Raw genomic sequence first — 16,889 nt, 5'->3', positions numbered from 1 at the left:
AAGCCAGAGACTCCTTTCTGAGATAGCAACTGTGCATCTTCAGATCACTGGCATTCAAATTAGCTTCTAATTCGGGGCCTATAGGTCTTCCACACTAATTATGCAGACATACGGCAAGCAGGAACAGATAATGCAAAGTGGCCTTTTCTTAGTAAGTCCTGGCCCAAGGGGCAGCCGAGTAAGGGGGTGGGGGGATTTCCTGAGAATCCAGAAAGCAATAGCATGACCGAACTGGAAATAAGACACTTTTCCTTTTCTATTAAAAGGGGGCTGCTGCTTCTCCCAGGTCCTGTGTCATCGGCTAGGATGAGATGTCTGCCTTCTCCTAATTCCACAGTGCTGCTTCCAGACACAGTGGTTCTGGTCCTCCTCCGAGGATCCCTGTATCCCACAGTTGCCACCCAACCCTCCTTTCCAGCCAGGTCTTCGACTGACCTCATGTTCTCTACATCCTGCTCTCAGCTTAGCTCATCTCATGGCCTAGTGTTTTCTGACCCTCTCCAGTTCTCAGGACCTCCCCCTTCATTACCTCAGGTCATCCCCTGGCCACCTTAGACTTGGTGAACATGGCAAGTGGTTCTGCGGCTGAGTTCTTAAATTCTGTGGCAGTTCCCTCCTTACTGCGTTACACTCTCACACCCGTTCTCGGACCTGCCAGATGCCCTCGACACATCTGTATTTGACCAGCGTGACACCAGAGTCCCCCGGGGTGCTTGCTACAAATAAATCTTACTAAGTGCTACCTGCCCACGCACCTGAGGCCCCCTCCTGCTCCTGTAAACCCCATGCCTGCAGAGGGCTCGGTGTTTATGGGGGGATTACGTCAGTCAAATCTGACTCCCTTCTTTCAAGTGTGTCTTCCAGGTTTCTGTGGATCTTGTTATGGCTGAACGATTGAAATAGCAGTTTTTTAAATTGTTTATATGTGAATGTTTTCAAGTCATTGAGTTGTAACCATTCTTCATTACGTTCAGCCTTCTGATGCCTTAATTTTGGGGAAGATCAAGAATGTTGATTGCGTCCTCCTTGCAAGGTAAGATATTTTAAGATTTTTTAATGTTGCTATTAACAGAGGGTTTAAATTTAACTCAGATCCTGGAGAGAGTGACGGTGTGGTCTTGAGGTTTTAGGGGTGGTAGACTTAGAGCATCTTGTCACCTTTATTTACTGCTTGTAGTTTTGGGGTAAATTATAGAGGTCAGGGAGCTCACCCCACTCCCTTTAGCCTGGGAAAGCGGTTGGACTAATCAGGAGGCAATAGAAAGGGTCTGACCAAAATTGAAGCTTCTGGTTTCAGTTCTAACTGTGAGAAGAGAGGTGCTTTCCCTTGTTTATTGTTTTTCTTCTAATTAAACTGTTTCATTCATGACCCCTTGTGTGGTCATAGCTACAGCTTTGCAGGGAGCGGGTTCCCGGTGGTATCCACACTCTGTGTCCTTGACAAGACCAGTGCCATTCCACTATGACCGGGGGGCAGGGCGTGCAAATCATATTTATCACACAGTTGGCAATCAGACCACATGTACTCGTTTTCTCATGCTGTGCACAAATTACCACATGTTTTCGTTTTCTCATGCTGTGCACAAATTACCACATGTACTCGTTTTCTCATGCTGTGCACAAATTACCACATGTACTCGTTTTCTCATGCTGTGCACAAATTACCACATGTACTCGTTTTCTCATGCTGTGCACAGGTTGAGCTGCTTTGAACACGGTGTCCCACGTTTTCTCAGCATCGTGAGTGTGAGCTAGGACCTTAGCTAGGTCCCCTGCTCAGGGTTACACAAGGTCATGCAAGGTTTCCTCAGGGACTTGTTCTCCTCTGGAGCCCCAGGTTCTCAGTCAGGCTTACCCGCGTGTGGGCAGAATGCAGTTCCTCATAGTTGTAGGCCTGAGGCCTTCAGCTCCTGTAGGCTTGTCCACGGTCCCTGTCATGTGGTACCTTCCCGTGACAGTGGCTTGTTTCCCCAAGGCCAGCAGGAGGGGCTCCCTGGGGCCAGCTGGTGAGGTGGCCCCTGATCGTGGGAGTGACCCCCGGCACCTTCGGTGGAGCCCATGGCGGGAAGCAAATCACAGGTGCACCTGCAGTGGGGGGAGGAGGGAACTACAACACTGAGCATGAAAATGGGGATCAGCCTAGAGTCTGTCTGCCACACTACATTTTTGAAACAAAAGTGATTTGCTGAATCCGGTGAAACTAAGTTTTAGTTTCAGATGGTCACATGGGGGCGATTTCAGGCAGCCTTCTTTGTTGGTCCGTGGTCATTGCTGGAGGATTGGTGCATTTTTTTTCCAGTCTCCCAACAGAAGGCACCTGGCGGTGTGGCCCTCCGGTGAGGGTTTTGTCACACTCCTGCCCATTGAACTGAACTGTGTTGGACTGTGAACGGTTTGTCCCTTGAGTGCAAGTGTTTCTTAATGACTTTGGGTTTTTGAATTTCTTTTGAAAATTCTTATTAGTGTTTTGGAGACCAGCCTTAGGAAAATGCAGACACTGTGTGTGCATTCATGGACCTCCGCCTTCTGAGAGGTTGTCTGTGCACTCGGCGTAAGAACCCGACAGGCTGTGCCTGTCTGAAATTACGGTCAAAGTATTTTGATGTTTTTCCCAATTCTGTTGGGGAACAGAAACGACTGATAAAGTTTTCCTTCTACTGTTAACATGGGATGACGCAAGAGATATTTAGTAACAGCCTATGGTGTAGGTGATACGATTAACCATTTTCTAGGTGGAAAAAATTGGATGGAGAGCGTGGAGTGGCTATGAGGAGGTCACATCGCTAGTAAATGGCAAAACTAGGATTGAACCCAGGTGCTTTTACTGCAAAGCCCAAACTTAATCGTCATTGTAGAAAGTGAGATTTTTGTGTATTCACCTACTTCCTTGAAAGCCTGTTTCTGCATTATCACACGTGAAGGACACTGGACTTGACAGTTGGCCTTTCCGTGGCGGACCATTACAACATTATATTGGTAGTTTTCAAGCAGGCCAGAATGATTTTTAACTCGATGAAATACTGCTTATATAAGTCTGTGACCTAACATGTGAATTTTTAAAAATAATTTTAGAAATTGGGTTCCCTTGACTGGCCGTTTACTGACGCTCCCAGTCGTGTTCTGCGTTCCAGCGAGGAGCACAGACGAGGGCCTCAACCTCTCGGGCTGATTCTAGCAGGAAAGATAGACACGGAAAAGGAGCTGTAGTTTGAGTTCCATCAGAGGCTAGAAAGAAAATGGGACAGTGGTGTGACTTTGACTCAGGGGTCCTGCAGAGTATTTCTCTGTGTGGAGGTAACATTGGAATGGAGACCTCGGTGGGCTCGAGACCTGAGCAGGAACGAGCAAGAAGGCCAGTGAGGCTGACATGGGATAAGAGCTGAGGCTGTGTTAGGACACTGGTACCGAGTGACGTGAGAGCCGTGCTTAGGTGTTTGGATTGTATTTGAAGTGTGGTAGGAAACCGTTGGTGGTTGTGTTAGTTTGCTCAAGCCGACAGAGACTGGGTGGACACACAGATTTGCTCACAGTTAGCTCGTAGTTAGGCTAGAATTCATAGTTAGGCTAGCTCATAGTTAGGCTAGAATTCCAACATAAGGTGTCAGCAGGATTGGTTTCTTCTGAGGGCTTGGGGCCGGGGAGTAGGGAAGGAACTATTCCAGGCCTCTCTTGTTTTGGCTCATGGATGACTATCTTCTCCCTGTGTCATCACACCTTCTCCCCAGTGTGCAGGTGTAGGACAGTGGATTGGGATCCACCCTAAGGACCTCTTTTTAACCTCATTACCATATTAAAGACCCTCTCTGCAAGTACAGTTGCATTCTGGGGATTAGCACTTTCAAATATGAACTCTGGCAGGGGAAGGGGGCACCATTCAGCCACTAACAGTAGTCATGCGTGAGGTGACTAGTTCTTGGACGAAACCTGCTAGTGTCCTAACAGCTGGGAGCTCTTAATTTTGAGTTTATTTACTAACTTATTTGGGTGATCAGACAAAGGAGTGAAGAGAGTCAACTGGAGGCTTGAGCTTCTCCTTCGATTTTGTGTCTTTCTTCACTGGCACCTCTTGTTTTCCATGTTGTGGCTTGTGTGAAACCATCTGCCTCAGATTCTGGGGTGTTGGGGTGCCAGAGGACAGACACAGTACATCTTCCATACCGGCTGTTGATAGGAAAATAAACACATACCACATAAAGGTGGCCTGCATTTGAAGACCAAGTGGTTTGTATTTATGGTAGGCTAGTTACGCCCTGGCCTCGGCCCATAAAAGTATTTTGATGGAAAGGACTGGAAGACGCTGCCATAAACTGAGTTTTCTAACAGCATTCGAGTGCCCCGCTCGCTCACCGGCTGCATTTGCTCCTTCCCACAGGCATGGGAGACAGCATACCATTATGCCTTCAAAAGTCAACTACCAGGCAAACATCTGGGCTCTGAAGGAGGAAGGCTGTACACACATCGTAGTGACCACGGCCTGTGGCTCCTTGAGGGAGGAGATTCAGCCCGGTGATATCGTCATTATTGATCAGTTCATCGACAGGTGAGCAGGTCCTCTAAGGTGCTTAAGGCTCGGGGGAGATCATTCCCAGTTCAAATGGAGGTTGTATGGGGGCCTGGGAAGGAGCAGAGGGCAGGCCCACAGATGTGCTTGAAGCTTTGCATTGTGGGAAGTTGTTAAACAGCTGCAGACCAGAGTAAGAATCAGCTGTCCGGTGACCAGTTCCCAGCTCTGCCATTCCTCAGTTCGCTGTGGCCTGTAATGTGACTAGGTATGAACACCCGTAGACCCAAGCAGATGGCTTCAGGTTTCCTTAGTATTCGCTGTCAGGGACAAGTCTCAGGGACTTTTTTTAAGTTGTTTTTTTCAAGTAAGATTCCAGAGGGGGTCCACTCGTGACATGTGTGAGCTAATAACGTTTCAGCCACCACCTTTTAATCTTTCTCTTGTTGTCCTGTAGCGTCCCTGTAGCAGATTTTACAGATTGCCCCCTTAAGTGTCAGTGTCTTCTCCTGTCCCCTGTGTTTGCTGTAAACCAGTCGGTAAATCTGGAGGCCTGAGGAGAACCAGGTCCACATTCTTGGCAAGATCCCTCCCTTCTGCATCATACCGGCAGGCTCGTCATGTCTGATTGTCTTTACATGGTGTTACGATCGACCAGTTGGTTCAAGAGCTACGGGCTTTTTTATTATTTAATTGTATAAGTAATATATAACATTCCTTTACCCAAAAAAAAAAATAAATTCAGCAATAATAAACTGCCACAATCCTAGACTTTTTCTGAATTTAGAAATTGTTCAAGAGAATTTAGAAATTGTTCAAGAATTTTGAAATTGTTCAAGACCTGATATGAGCTCAGGTCGTGATTTCAGGGTGGTGAGATCAAGCTCCGCATCGGTCTCCACCCTCAGCATGGGGTCTGTTTGAGGTTCTCTCGCTCTCTCTCCCCTCCCCCCCCTTTCTAAAAGAAACAAATAAAATCTTAAAAAATAATGAGGTAGTTAAAGAAATCACAAGGGAAAGTGAGTGGTCTCCTAGGGGTCCCTTTCCATTGCCCCCAGTCCCCCCAGAATTCCTGGTGAAAGGAACCACCTCCCAGAGTGGTATTCCAGATGGACACAGGTGGCTACACTCTGCGTCTTGCATCAGTGGGGGGGAGAAGTAGCGCAGAGTTTAAGCCATCCGGTGGCTCCTGCTAAAGTCCCCAGACGATCACCTCTGTCCATCCCACCCTCCCCATCTGCTGTCGCTGAGTTTTTTCCACCCAAGCACTGCTCTCACCTCTTCCACAGGAGGAAAGTTTATTCAGTCCAGTTCTCTGTGTTTTCTGTCCATCAGGGGACTGTTCTAATTTAGAGTCCGTCAGAAGCATTCCTGATGGTTTCCGGTGGAGTGAAACTGTTAGGTGGAAGTGTATGAAACTGACCATTCTCTAGGTTAGAAATGGTTGAATATCAGCAGTTTCTGGTGGCTCAGCCTAACAAATAATGGGGGTAGACTGAAATTCGTACATGCCCCTCACCTATCATTTTTCCTGTTACTATTTCAGCGCCTGACACCATGTGTGTATTGTTCATCTTTTCCTCTAGAACATAGGCTGTGTGAGGGCAAAGACCCTATTTGCCACTTTACCCCTAACACACACACACGCCAGTAGTTGCTCGGTTAGTATTTTTATGATACTTGTTTTTTATTTATTTGTTTGTTTGTTTGTTTTAGATTTTATTTATTTATTTGACAGAGATACAAGTAGGTAGAGAAGCAGACAGAGAGAGAGGAGGAAGCAGGCTCCCTGCTGAGCAGAGAGCCTGATGCAGGGCTCCATCCCAGGACCCTGGGATCATGACCTGAGCCAAAGGCAGAGGCTTAACCCACTGAGCCACCCAGGCGCCCCGGTTAGTATTTTTAGAGCAATTGAATGAATATGATCATTCGAAGGAAGAGGGAGGCCGGGATTCTTAATCAAGATCTCTGTGGTTGTCAAAGTCCATGTGTTTGGAGGTAATGACTTAAGAAAATGGTTGTAATATGCTTGTTCAATAAAGCAGAGTACATTGGGCGCCTGGCAGGCTCAGTCAGCAGAGCATGGCACACTTGGTCTCAGGGTCGTGAGTTCAAGCCCCACGTTGGGCATGGGACCTTCTTAAAAAAATAAAGCAGCATACAAAACTCCCTAGTCAGACTGGTCCAGATTTATAAAGTATCATGGAAGTTCCTGGTAAGAAAAGTCTGACTTTGGTCTTAAGCCTCAGATTAATTTTTACTTAAATGGTGTAAGTGTACACTCACATTTGCCAGATCTTTTCCTCGTACATAGTAAATGTAGGTGTTTCATTTACCAGCTCTTTCAAGAAAGCAGTTGGAGCAGAAAGATGGAGAGTAGAAAAGAGAACAGGTATTGCATCCTATCTGGTTTCATCTTAGTAGTCCTTAGCCCTGTAACCTTAAGATCTTCTGGTGTCTGTTTTCTTTTATGTCCTATGTGGATAACCTGACTCCTTACTCTTTTTTTTTTCTTTTTAAAGATTTTACTTATTTATTCGAGAGAGTGTGAGTAAGAGGGTGAGAGAGAGCATGAACAGAGCAGGGGCAGAGGGAGAAGCAGACTCCCCACTGAGCAGGGAGCCCGGTGCAGGGCTTGACCCCAGGACCCTGGGATCATGACTTGAGCCACCTAGATGCCCCCTAACTCCTTACTCTTGCCTTGGAAGTTCAAAGTCTCTAGCAAGTGCCTTTTATGGGATCTAGCACTGCTACTTGCCCAGTTCATGGGTGCCATTATCATGGATGTGGCGTGTGGGCTGGAGGGGTCTGTAGTTAACACTATTCTGTAAGGAGAGAAGAAACATTCTCTTTTTTTTTTTTTTAAAGATTTTATTTATTTATTTGACAGACAGAGATCACAAGTAGGCAGTGAGACAGGCAGAGAGAGAGAGAGGAGGAGGCAGGCTCCAGGCACAGCAGAGAGCCCGATGTGGGGCTCGATCCCAGGACCCTGAGATCATGAGCTGAGCCAAAGGCAGAGGCTTTAACCCACTGAGCCACTCAGGCGCCCCCCCCCCTTTTTTTTTTAGGATTTTATTTATTTATTTGACAGACAGAGATCACAAGTAGACAGAGAGGCAGGCCGGGGCAGGGGGAGCAGGCTCCCTGCTGAGCAGAGAGCCCGATGCAGGGCTCGATCCCAGGACCCTGAGATCATGACTGAGCTGAAGGCAGAGGCTTTAACCCACTGAGCTACCCAGATGCCCCAGAAGAAACGTTCTCTTTAGAGGAGGAACCCTAAGGGAATATCATTTAGAAGAAATCTCAAATTTTATATTGATGACATATTGCAATGGTAACATTTTGGATTTACTGGGCTAGATATGAGATTAAAGCTAATTTTACCTCTTTTCCCTTTTTTAATGCATCTCTTAGAAAATTTAAGATGGCACTGGGTGGCTTGTGTTCGATTGCTGTTGGACGGTGTTTCTGAATGATACTGCTGCTGGCTGAGTCAGTTCACCAGGCTTGGGCACATACGGGATTTACTGTATGTTTGTCTCATAAGAGAAGAGAATCAGCATTTTTTTGCATTATAAGTAGTGGCCTTCTTGTGTTGTACTAATAATGGCGCTTTGTTGGAGGTGAATCAGGTTCAGGCAGGCACCTGATGTGTCCTCTCGGTGCCACACGCTGAGCTAGAGGCTGAGCTGCCTGCAGCCTAACACCCCGCCCCAGCTTGCGGAGCGAAATCCCAGCGTTCTGTGAAGCCGCCCAGTGGATTAAAGCCACGGGGACGGCAGCCCTGGATCATGTTTTGTCTTGGCTCTGTTTAGCCTCAGACACATCAGTGGCCCGTGGCCCTCTCTTCAGAATCTAAAGTTGAGCTCCACCATCGTGGAGTCGTCTTCTACCCAGTCACCTCTCCAGGGACTGATCTGGAAACACACATTTGCTTACTGCTGCCACTTTCCTGGCACATTATCCTGGAACAAATATCCTCGTGCTAAAGGGGCCTTCAGAGGTTGAGAGGGATCTTTTTAATCTCCCTAACATAAACGTGTGATAAAGAGTCAGGATTGGGGTGGGGGGGAGCGTCAGGGTGGCTCAAGTCGGTTAAGCTCCTGCCTTCGGCTCAGGTCATGATCCTGGGGTCCTGGGTTTGAGCCCCGCATCGGGCTCCCTGCTCGGCGGGGAGCTTGCTCCTCCCTCTCCCTCTGCCTACAGCTCCCCCGGCTCGTGTGCTCTCACTCTCTCTCAAATAAAGTATTAAAAAAAAAAAAAATTCAAGATGGAGTCGTGTGGCTGTTCTCACTTAATAGACGGCAGAACTGAAGCACCTTACTTCCTCTGCCCTTGGTGCCCAGCGTAGAGAAGACCACCCCCGACCGGGTCCCTCAGCCCTGCCGTGCGTACCTGAGAAGCCATCTAGGTTGAAGAGTGACAGGTGGCTCTGACTTCATGGTGGTTTTTAAAAAACATTTAGATTTCTACTCTAGAAACGGAATACACCTTTAAAGGAGTCTGATGGGCTGGAAACTCTTTTAATAAGCTCATTGTCTTCTGAAAATAGTTTGTTTTTCTCTCTGCTGTGTTCCTGCCTGTGAAGAGCTGAAAGCCCGGGCCTGAGAGAAGGGGAGTTGGGTGTGGCTGACCTGGAGAGAGCAGGACAACAGACCGGTGGGGAGGGGAGCGGCTCCAGCTATTTTTGGGGTGTGTGCCCTTGTGCGTCTCTTCCTCAGACACGCAAGGAAATGCCTTAGCTAATATTTAAAGTAAAAATAATCTTCTTGTGTTTGTGATTAGGGCAGCTGTAGAAAGCAAAATGGATCTTGGTCTAGAATTTTTTTTTTTTAAATATTTTATTTATTTGACAGAGAGAAATCACAACTAGGCAGAGAGAGAGGAGGAAGCAGGCTCCCTGCGGAGAAGAGAGCCCGATGTGGGGCTCGATCTCAGGACCCTGGGATCATGACCTGAGCCGAGGGCAGAGGCTTTAACCCACTGAGCCACCCAGGCGCCCCTTGGTCTAGAATTTAAATACCAGAAATGTGTTGTTGGTTTTGTGGTTTTCCCATTCTTACTGGAGAGGGATAGGTTACTTGACTGTGCCCTGGCCCCGGGTCCGGGGCTCCTTGGGCGATGTTCCTCACAAACCAAAGTTGAAAATAGCGCCTGATAACCAAGAACTTGGAGGATGCTCGCCCACGGTGTCTTTGGTGCCTCATACCCCCTGATGAATGGGGTTTGATGAATCCATTTCTTTTGCCTCAGTGGAGGTCCTTATTTTAGAGCCACGGGTCATTTGACAATTCAGGACCAAACCTGATTAAGAGTGGGACTTGTTTCTCTTCTGGGTGGTCCTTCCACAATCCCATCTGAACCCCAGAAAGAATTTGTCTGACCTTTCGTCTGTCCCAAGAGACCATTTATACTTTAAAAGGATCTTACAACGGAGATGCTCCAAGATTTATAATTTGGGGATTCTTCTGTGGTACAAACCTTTGTATGTGCAGCGTGTGCCTGTCACCCCAAACTACTCTCCACGCTGTGCAAGGTTCCCACAGGTAGAGGATTCCAGCAGTTCCATATGTAACCGACCTTCTCACCATCCGTCCTAATTGTTACTGTGGAAAGAAATTGAATTCACCAGATATCTACAAGCTCTTGGGAAAGATGCCCACATTCTATTAAACTGGTTTTTTAAAAGATGCAGTTTAGTAGGACCCATTCACCCACGAGGGCTGTGAGAACTCTCTCAGGCTGTACCCAGCACACATATCTGTTAAGGACAAGGATAGGATTCTTAAATTTACCTATTTGTTTGTTTGTTTATTATTTATCTGTTTATTTATTTATGATTTTATTTATTTATCTGGCAGAGACACAGTGAGAGAGGGAGCACAGCCCAAGCAGGGAGAGTGGGAGAGGGAGAAGCAGGCTTCCTGCCCGCCGAGCAGGGAGCACAATGCGGGGCTGGATCCCAGAACCCTGGAATCAGGACCTGAGCCAAAGGCAGACACTTAATGACTGAGCCACCCAGGTGCCCAGATTCTTACTTTCTAATAGTGGTCTTTATCAGGAATGTTTTACAGATAAGGACCTTTTTTTTTTTTTTGACAATGAGACAAATAAAATAAAAAAATTACAATGAAAAACATCAGGGTGTGATCCCTGGCGGCAGATGTTTTCTGCCCAATGCTGTTCCCACGTTGGCCTGACGTGCCTGAGGCCCCCAGTTAGATTCTGCTGGAAGAATCCAGTGGGAGAAGCCCCAGCGTGGAAGTGTGAACATCCAGAATTGTTTCCTGGCTCTGCCCCCAGATTCTTTGGCCACTTAGCGTTCTTGCTGCTAGATGAGGGTGCTGTGCTCTGATGTCTGAGCTGTGATGTCTTCCCTTTTCGGAGAGTCCTGCACTCGTTACGTTAGGGAAAGTTTTGACTAAGCGTGGCTGCAATACTTGCTGGCTTATTCATAGGAAAGTCCCACTGTAAACATGGCGGTAAGGGATTATGTCAGTTTGTTTCCCTCTCCCAAAGCCCTGGGCTTCCCCTCTCGGCCTCAGTGCCATGATGTAAGATTGCTCGTGCCCGCCCCTTTCGCAGACTGGTCTGAAAGTTGGGGTGTTTCTGATGTCCATTAATCACCAGTCTTTGGACCTCTGGGGCAGGGTGTGGATTTTTATCCACACTCGCTGCAGTTATGGTAAGCAATTGCCCAGGAAGCCCTCCTTTGGCTCTTTTCCCATTCCTCTTAGCAGCTATTTGAAAATCTTTACTGTTCTCATGGCATCCTCCCCATCTCCTTCACTCTTGGTTGAAAATGTTTCTTCTTTATGTGAAAACGAAGCTATTTGGCCTAAACTGACCATGTTCCTTCTCCTTCCCTCTCACCAGTTTACTTGTATGCTCGCCCTCTGTCATCTTCCTGCCTACACCTGTCCTGCGAGCCAGGCGGCTACTCCCATGTTCCCCGGACTTCCCGCATTCTGCTCTGCAGCCTGGCTTTATGTCCTTTCTCTTAATAAAATTGCTGATAAGCTCCCAATTTTTGAGGTACTACTAAGTGCCACAAATCACTTAATCCTGTTCACTACATATGAGGGTAGTTTCCTGGGTTATAGTCAAGGAAACTTAAGACTCAAAAATACCGGTCATTTGCTAGTAAGTGGGACCTGTGGATTTTGTATTCTGTTAATGTCCAAAGCCTGTGACCTCACCCACCCCTCACACACAGACTCCAGTCCTGCCCTCCCCCTTCACAGTCACACTGGCCACTAGATCCAGGACAGGATCCCATAGATACCTCACACTTTATAATTCAAGATTAAATTATCCTTGGGGGGTGCCTGGGTGGCTCAGTCAGTTAAACATCTGCCTTCAGCTCAGGTCACAATCCCGGGGTCCTGAGATCGAGCCCCACATCGGGCTCTCCACTTACTGGGGAGTTTGCTTCTCCCTCTGCCTCTGCCTCTGCCTGCTGCTGCCCCTGCTCATGCGCATGCTCACTCACTCTGTCAAATAAATAAAATATGTTTTAAAAACTAAAAAAATAGATTCTCCTCCTTGGATATCTTCCAACCCCACACTCTCAGTCTCACCCCACCCTGGTTCCCTGTTCCCTACTTGGAAAGTTGCTAGGTTGATACAGTGGTGCTGCTGTCCACTTGGTGGCCGCTGCCGTGGCCCTGTGTCGCCGGTGCACAGAGTCCGTCTTTGGGTCATGCCTGTGCTTGCTTTGAACCACCTTCTGTTCTCCATCCCCACTGCTTTCATCTGGTCATTGCTTTTCTTCCCAACCCTTTTTCTGCCCAGCATGCCTCCTGCAAAGCCAGTTTTGACATGACTCCCTGAAAACATAAGAGAAAGACATGATCAGGAAAATGCTGGAGCACCTGGGTGGCTCCGTCCGTTGAGTGACCGATCAAGCTCAGGTCTTGATCTCAGGGTTGTGAGTTCAAGACCTACATTGTGCTCCATGACCAGCATGGAACCCACTTAAAAAAAAAAAAAAGGTGCTGGAAGCGGAGCATCCACACATCCCTGGGAGGGGTTGCCTCAGAACCTTTATTTGGTTGGGTTTTTTGTTTTTTTTAAGATTTTGTTTATTTGACAGAAATCACAAGAAGGCAGAGAGGCAGGCAGGGGCAGGGGGCGAAGCAGGCTCCCTGCTGAGCAGAAAGCCGGGTGGGGGGCTCGATCCCAGGACCCTGAGATCATGACCAGAGCCGAAGGCAGAGGCTTAAGCCACTGAGCCACCCAGGTGCCCCATTGGTTGGGGTTTTACCAAGCAGTGATTAGTACCAGCCGAGTTCACATCACAGTCCAGGGGGAAGGAATGTCCTAACAAGCTCTGTATGCAGAACACCTCAGCACTTAACTGTAATATGATGTCATTTTTTCCTATTTCCTTTTCTCATCAATGCTGATGATCTTTGACATGTACTTAGAAATATATTGTCTCCTCCGCCGTGGTTTCTTCCATTGCCTTTGTACTGCCCATTTCCCTCTCCCCAGTGAAGTATTAATGCTTATTATCTAGTTACATCTATTCTTTTGAACGTGAAGTTGTTATTTCTGGATAATTTTGAAGTGAAAGAAAATATTAAGCTCTTCCCACATGTCAGATGCTCTTGGGTCCTGGGTAATTAAGCTTCACGTACCTATTGCTGGTAGAGATAGTTACAACTCTTTTCTTTTATCTTTTTTCTTTTTTTTTAAGATTTTATTTATTTGACAGACAGAGATCACAAGTAGGCAGAGAGGCAGGCAGAGAGAGAGAGGAGGAAACAGGCTCCCCGCGAACCAGAGAACCCTATGCGGGGCTCGATCCCAGGACCCTGGGACCATGACCCGAGCCAAAGGCAGAGGCTTTAACCCACTGAGCCACCCAGGCGCCCCTTTCTTTTATTTTCTTTTCAAGATTTATTTATTTTTAAAGAGCGAGAGCATGCAAGTCAGGGGCAGAGGGAACGAATCTTCCAAGTAGACTTTGTGCTGAGCTCAGAGCCCGGCACGGGGCTCCATCTCACTGCCCGTGAAAGCATGACCTGAGCCACAGTCGAGAGTTGGACACTTAACTGACTAAGCCACCCAGGTGCCCCTTTTTTAAAAGGCAGTCTGACTCAGGAAGGTTTAAAAAATTTATGCCTTTCCAACGAGACTTCCTTTTGTGGTTTGTGGTTCTAAGAATAAAAGCACCAAATGGTGTATTTTTCTAGACACATGTAACCAGAATGTGTGTGTGTTGTTTCTGAGCAGCCTCAGGCAGTGGTTGAACAGCTATCCTGTGGAATACGGTGAAGTTGTAAACAGGATTTGTTCAAGTTACCTACACTGACCTGGAGCCATGTCCATGATACTTTATGGTGAAGCAAAACTGCTTCTCTGGTCCTCTGTTCCTGGTGCTGCAAATTATCACAGCACTAGGAAACATCATGGATATACCTTTTATGACCCCCTTGTACAGATGAGAAAACTGAGGCCCATAGAGATTTTACTCAGCACCTATGTCAGAGCCAGGATTTTACTATTATGTTGCTGGTCTGCATGCCCTGTTTCACAAGTCCTCATGAAAAGTATGAAATGGGAGGAGAAAACTGTACATGTTTATTAAACAGTCTTGCCTCCTCGATGGGATATAAATATAGGTTTCTCTCATTTCCTGTGGCACCGTAAGCTCTCATTAGGTCAGAGCAATGGAGGGATCTTCATTAAGTGTCCAAATTTAGAAGCTCTCAGTTCCTTCTGGTGAAGAGAACAGATTCATTCCATGTCATAATGGGTTGCCATTCATGTTGTTTGTGTCAAAATTTCCTGTACTTTTCCCCACTATAGTTTTACTGGTTTTTTTTTTTTTTTTTAGGATTTTATTTATTTGTTTGACAGACAGAGATCACAAGTAGGCAGAGAGGCAGGCGGCGGGGGGGGGAGCAGGCTCCCCGCTGAGCAGAGAGCCCGATGCGGGGCTCGATCCCAGGACCCTAGGATCATGACCTAAGGCAGAGGCTTTAACCCACTGAGCCACCGAGACGCCCCTATAGTTTTATTTTTATTTACTTACTTAAGAGAAAGAGTACAAGCAGAATGGGGTGGGAGGGGTAGGATGGAAAGGGAGAGACAGAATCTTAAACAGACTCCATTCTCGGCTAAGAACCCAGACATGGGGCTCGATCTCAGGACCCTGAGATCATGACCTGAGCTGAAATCGCGTCAGACGCTTAACACACTGAGCCACCCAGACTCCCCTCCCCACTGCAGTGTTAAACTCTCTTCTTCTCCCTCAGCACTCTACCTTTCTCCTCTAGATAGGAACTCTTTGTACCCTAACTCCATGACCCCTAAATCTTCTAGGATTTGACCCTTCACTTATACGTATGCTCATAACAGGGGCACCAGGGTGGTGTGGTTGGCTGAGCATCTTCTGATTCTTGGTTTTGGCTCAGATCATGATCTCAGGGATGTGAGATTGAGCCCCGTGTTGGGCTCTGCACTCAGTATGGAGTCTGCTTGAGATTCACTTTCCCTCTCCCTCTGCCCCTCCCACTCGTGCTTCCTCTCTCTCAAATAAATAAATAAATCTTAAAATAAATAAATAAACAGGGATGCCTGGGTGGCTTAGTTGTTAAGTGTCTGCCTTCAGCTCAGGTCCTGACCAAGTCCTGAATCGGGCTCCCTGCTCAGCGGGGAACCTGCTTCTTCCTCTCCCACTCCCCCTGCTTGTGTTCCCTCTCTCACTGTGTCTCTCTCTGTCAAAGAAATAAAATCTTTAAATAAGTAGATAAGTAAAAATGCTCACAACAGCGCTGTCCAAGTGTGCATACCCACACATAATATATATACCTGGAAATTTAGAAAGCTTATTCTTAATCATATTGGTCTTAAAATTATGCATATTTCCTAGAATATAAATGTTCTTTTGATCTAACCAGTTGGTGACTTGGCCTTTTTTTTTTTTTTTTTTTTTTTGCTATCTTCTATTTGTATACTTTAAAAATTTTTAACTTAAATTGTCTTTGGTGTTATAGTGTATGTTAAAACTAAAATGCTATCCAACCTAACTTGTGTTTTAGAGCATTTACAAGTAATACATAACTTGTGATGAGATAAAATGAAAATAGTACAGGAAAGTATATGGTAAAAAGTGAAACCCTCCTCTGTTTCCAGTGGGTGTATGCCTTACCGTAGCCCTTTCAAGGGGAATTGGGTGAAATCTGTCCATTAAACTTGAAAATGTGGGAGGCCTTTGCATCAGTTCCTTGACTGTTTTTGAGGAACATGTACAGAGATATGAGTTGTACCATTTTTAATTGCCTGTTTCTTTGTATAATAACTTAAATATACTGATACATCCATGGCTTTCTATTCAGAACCTTAAACAAATAAATTTCTATGTGCTGATACAAAAATGTCTTAAAGATCTATCATCATTAACTAAATTGAGCATATTGTCCACATTACCTACCATTTATATATTTTTTTAACACACACACAAAAATGTTTGTGTGACTCTGTAGGAATTCTAGAAAAAGAACAGTTTGTCTTTTTCTTCTATCCTAGCTCACAATGTGCAGTCTTCCCTTTAAACCATCTCTCTCAGCTTCCCACATGTGTAGTCAGATGCCACTGTGTTCTTCCTTACAGACATACTCTCTTCCATTGTTGGCAGTGTGGTTCATTTAAGCTGCTTTCTGAGTGGAAGTGGGTTGTTTTCAGTTTCCTGTTTGTATTAACTTGAGTCAGTTAACATTGGTATGCCCAGTTATCTTTGTGTTTGTATGAACATCCCCATGGGATAAATTGCTAGCAGAACTACTGGGCATCAAGGTGGCCGCGACGCCTTGCTATATAGAACACTTCCACTTTCCCTCAGAACTCCGGCTTTAATAAAAAGAGGGTGTGGGGGCGTCTGGGTGGCTCAGTCAGTTGGGGGTCCGAATCTTGATTTTGGTTCAGGTCATGATCTCAGGGTTGTGGGATCAAACCCCACTTCAGACTCTGAGCTCAGTGGGGAGTGTGCTTGAAAATTGTCTCTCTCCTCTCCCTCTGCCCCTCCCCCTGCTCACATTCTTTCTCTCTCCCTCTCCTTGTCTTTGGGATAAATAAGTCTTTAAAAAAAGAAAAGAGGGATTGGATTTTTTGTTTCATTTTGGTTTCTTAGAAACTGAGTTTGAGCCACCCAGGCACCCCTTTCTTTTTTTTTGAAACTGAGTTTGAGTTTGTCCATGCGCATTACTATTTAGATATCTTTTAAGTGACGTGGGTGGAATCATTTCCCCAAAACCACGCTACTTATAAGCAGCCATCGGCCCTGCTTTGCCAATAGATTAATTGACTCATGTTCCTGCTTGTTGGGGACATGTGCTGCCTCACAGATGTGCGGTTGTGTTTGCTTCCGCTGTAGGAC

General features: G+C 46.3%; 1 protein-coding gene across 1 annotated transcript in view; it reads left to right on the top strand.

Moving 5' to 3' along the window:
- LOC123953535 (methylthioadenosine phosphorylase) overlaps positions 1-16,889 on the top strand; it is a 45,265-nt gene that overhangs the window by 12,262 nt on the left and 16,114 nt on the right. Inside the window, exons 3-4 of the mRNA XM_046023880.1 lie at positions 975-1,033; positions 4,373-4,540. Coding sequence (XP_045879836.1) covers positions 975-1,033; positions 4,373-4,540 — 227 coding nt within the window. The remainder of the gene's footprint in view (positions 1-974; positions 1,034-4,372; positions 4,541-16,889) is intronic.

Source organism: Meles meles, chromosome 11 (genome assembly GCF_922984935.1).
Source record: "Meles meles chromosome 11, mMelMel3.1 paternal haplotype, whole genome shotgun sequence".
NCBI classification, from domain to species: Eukaryota; Metazoa; Chordata; class Mammalia; order Carnivora; family Mustelidae; genus Meles; species Meles meles.
This window is presented reverse-complemented; position numbering and strand designations above follow the sequence as displayed.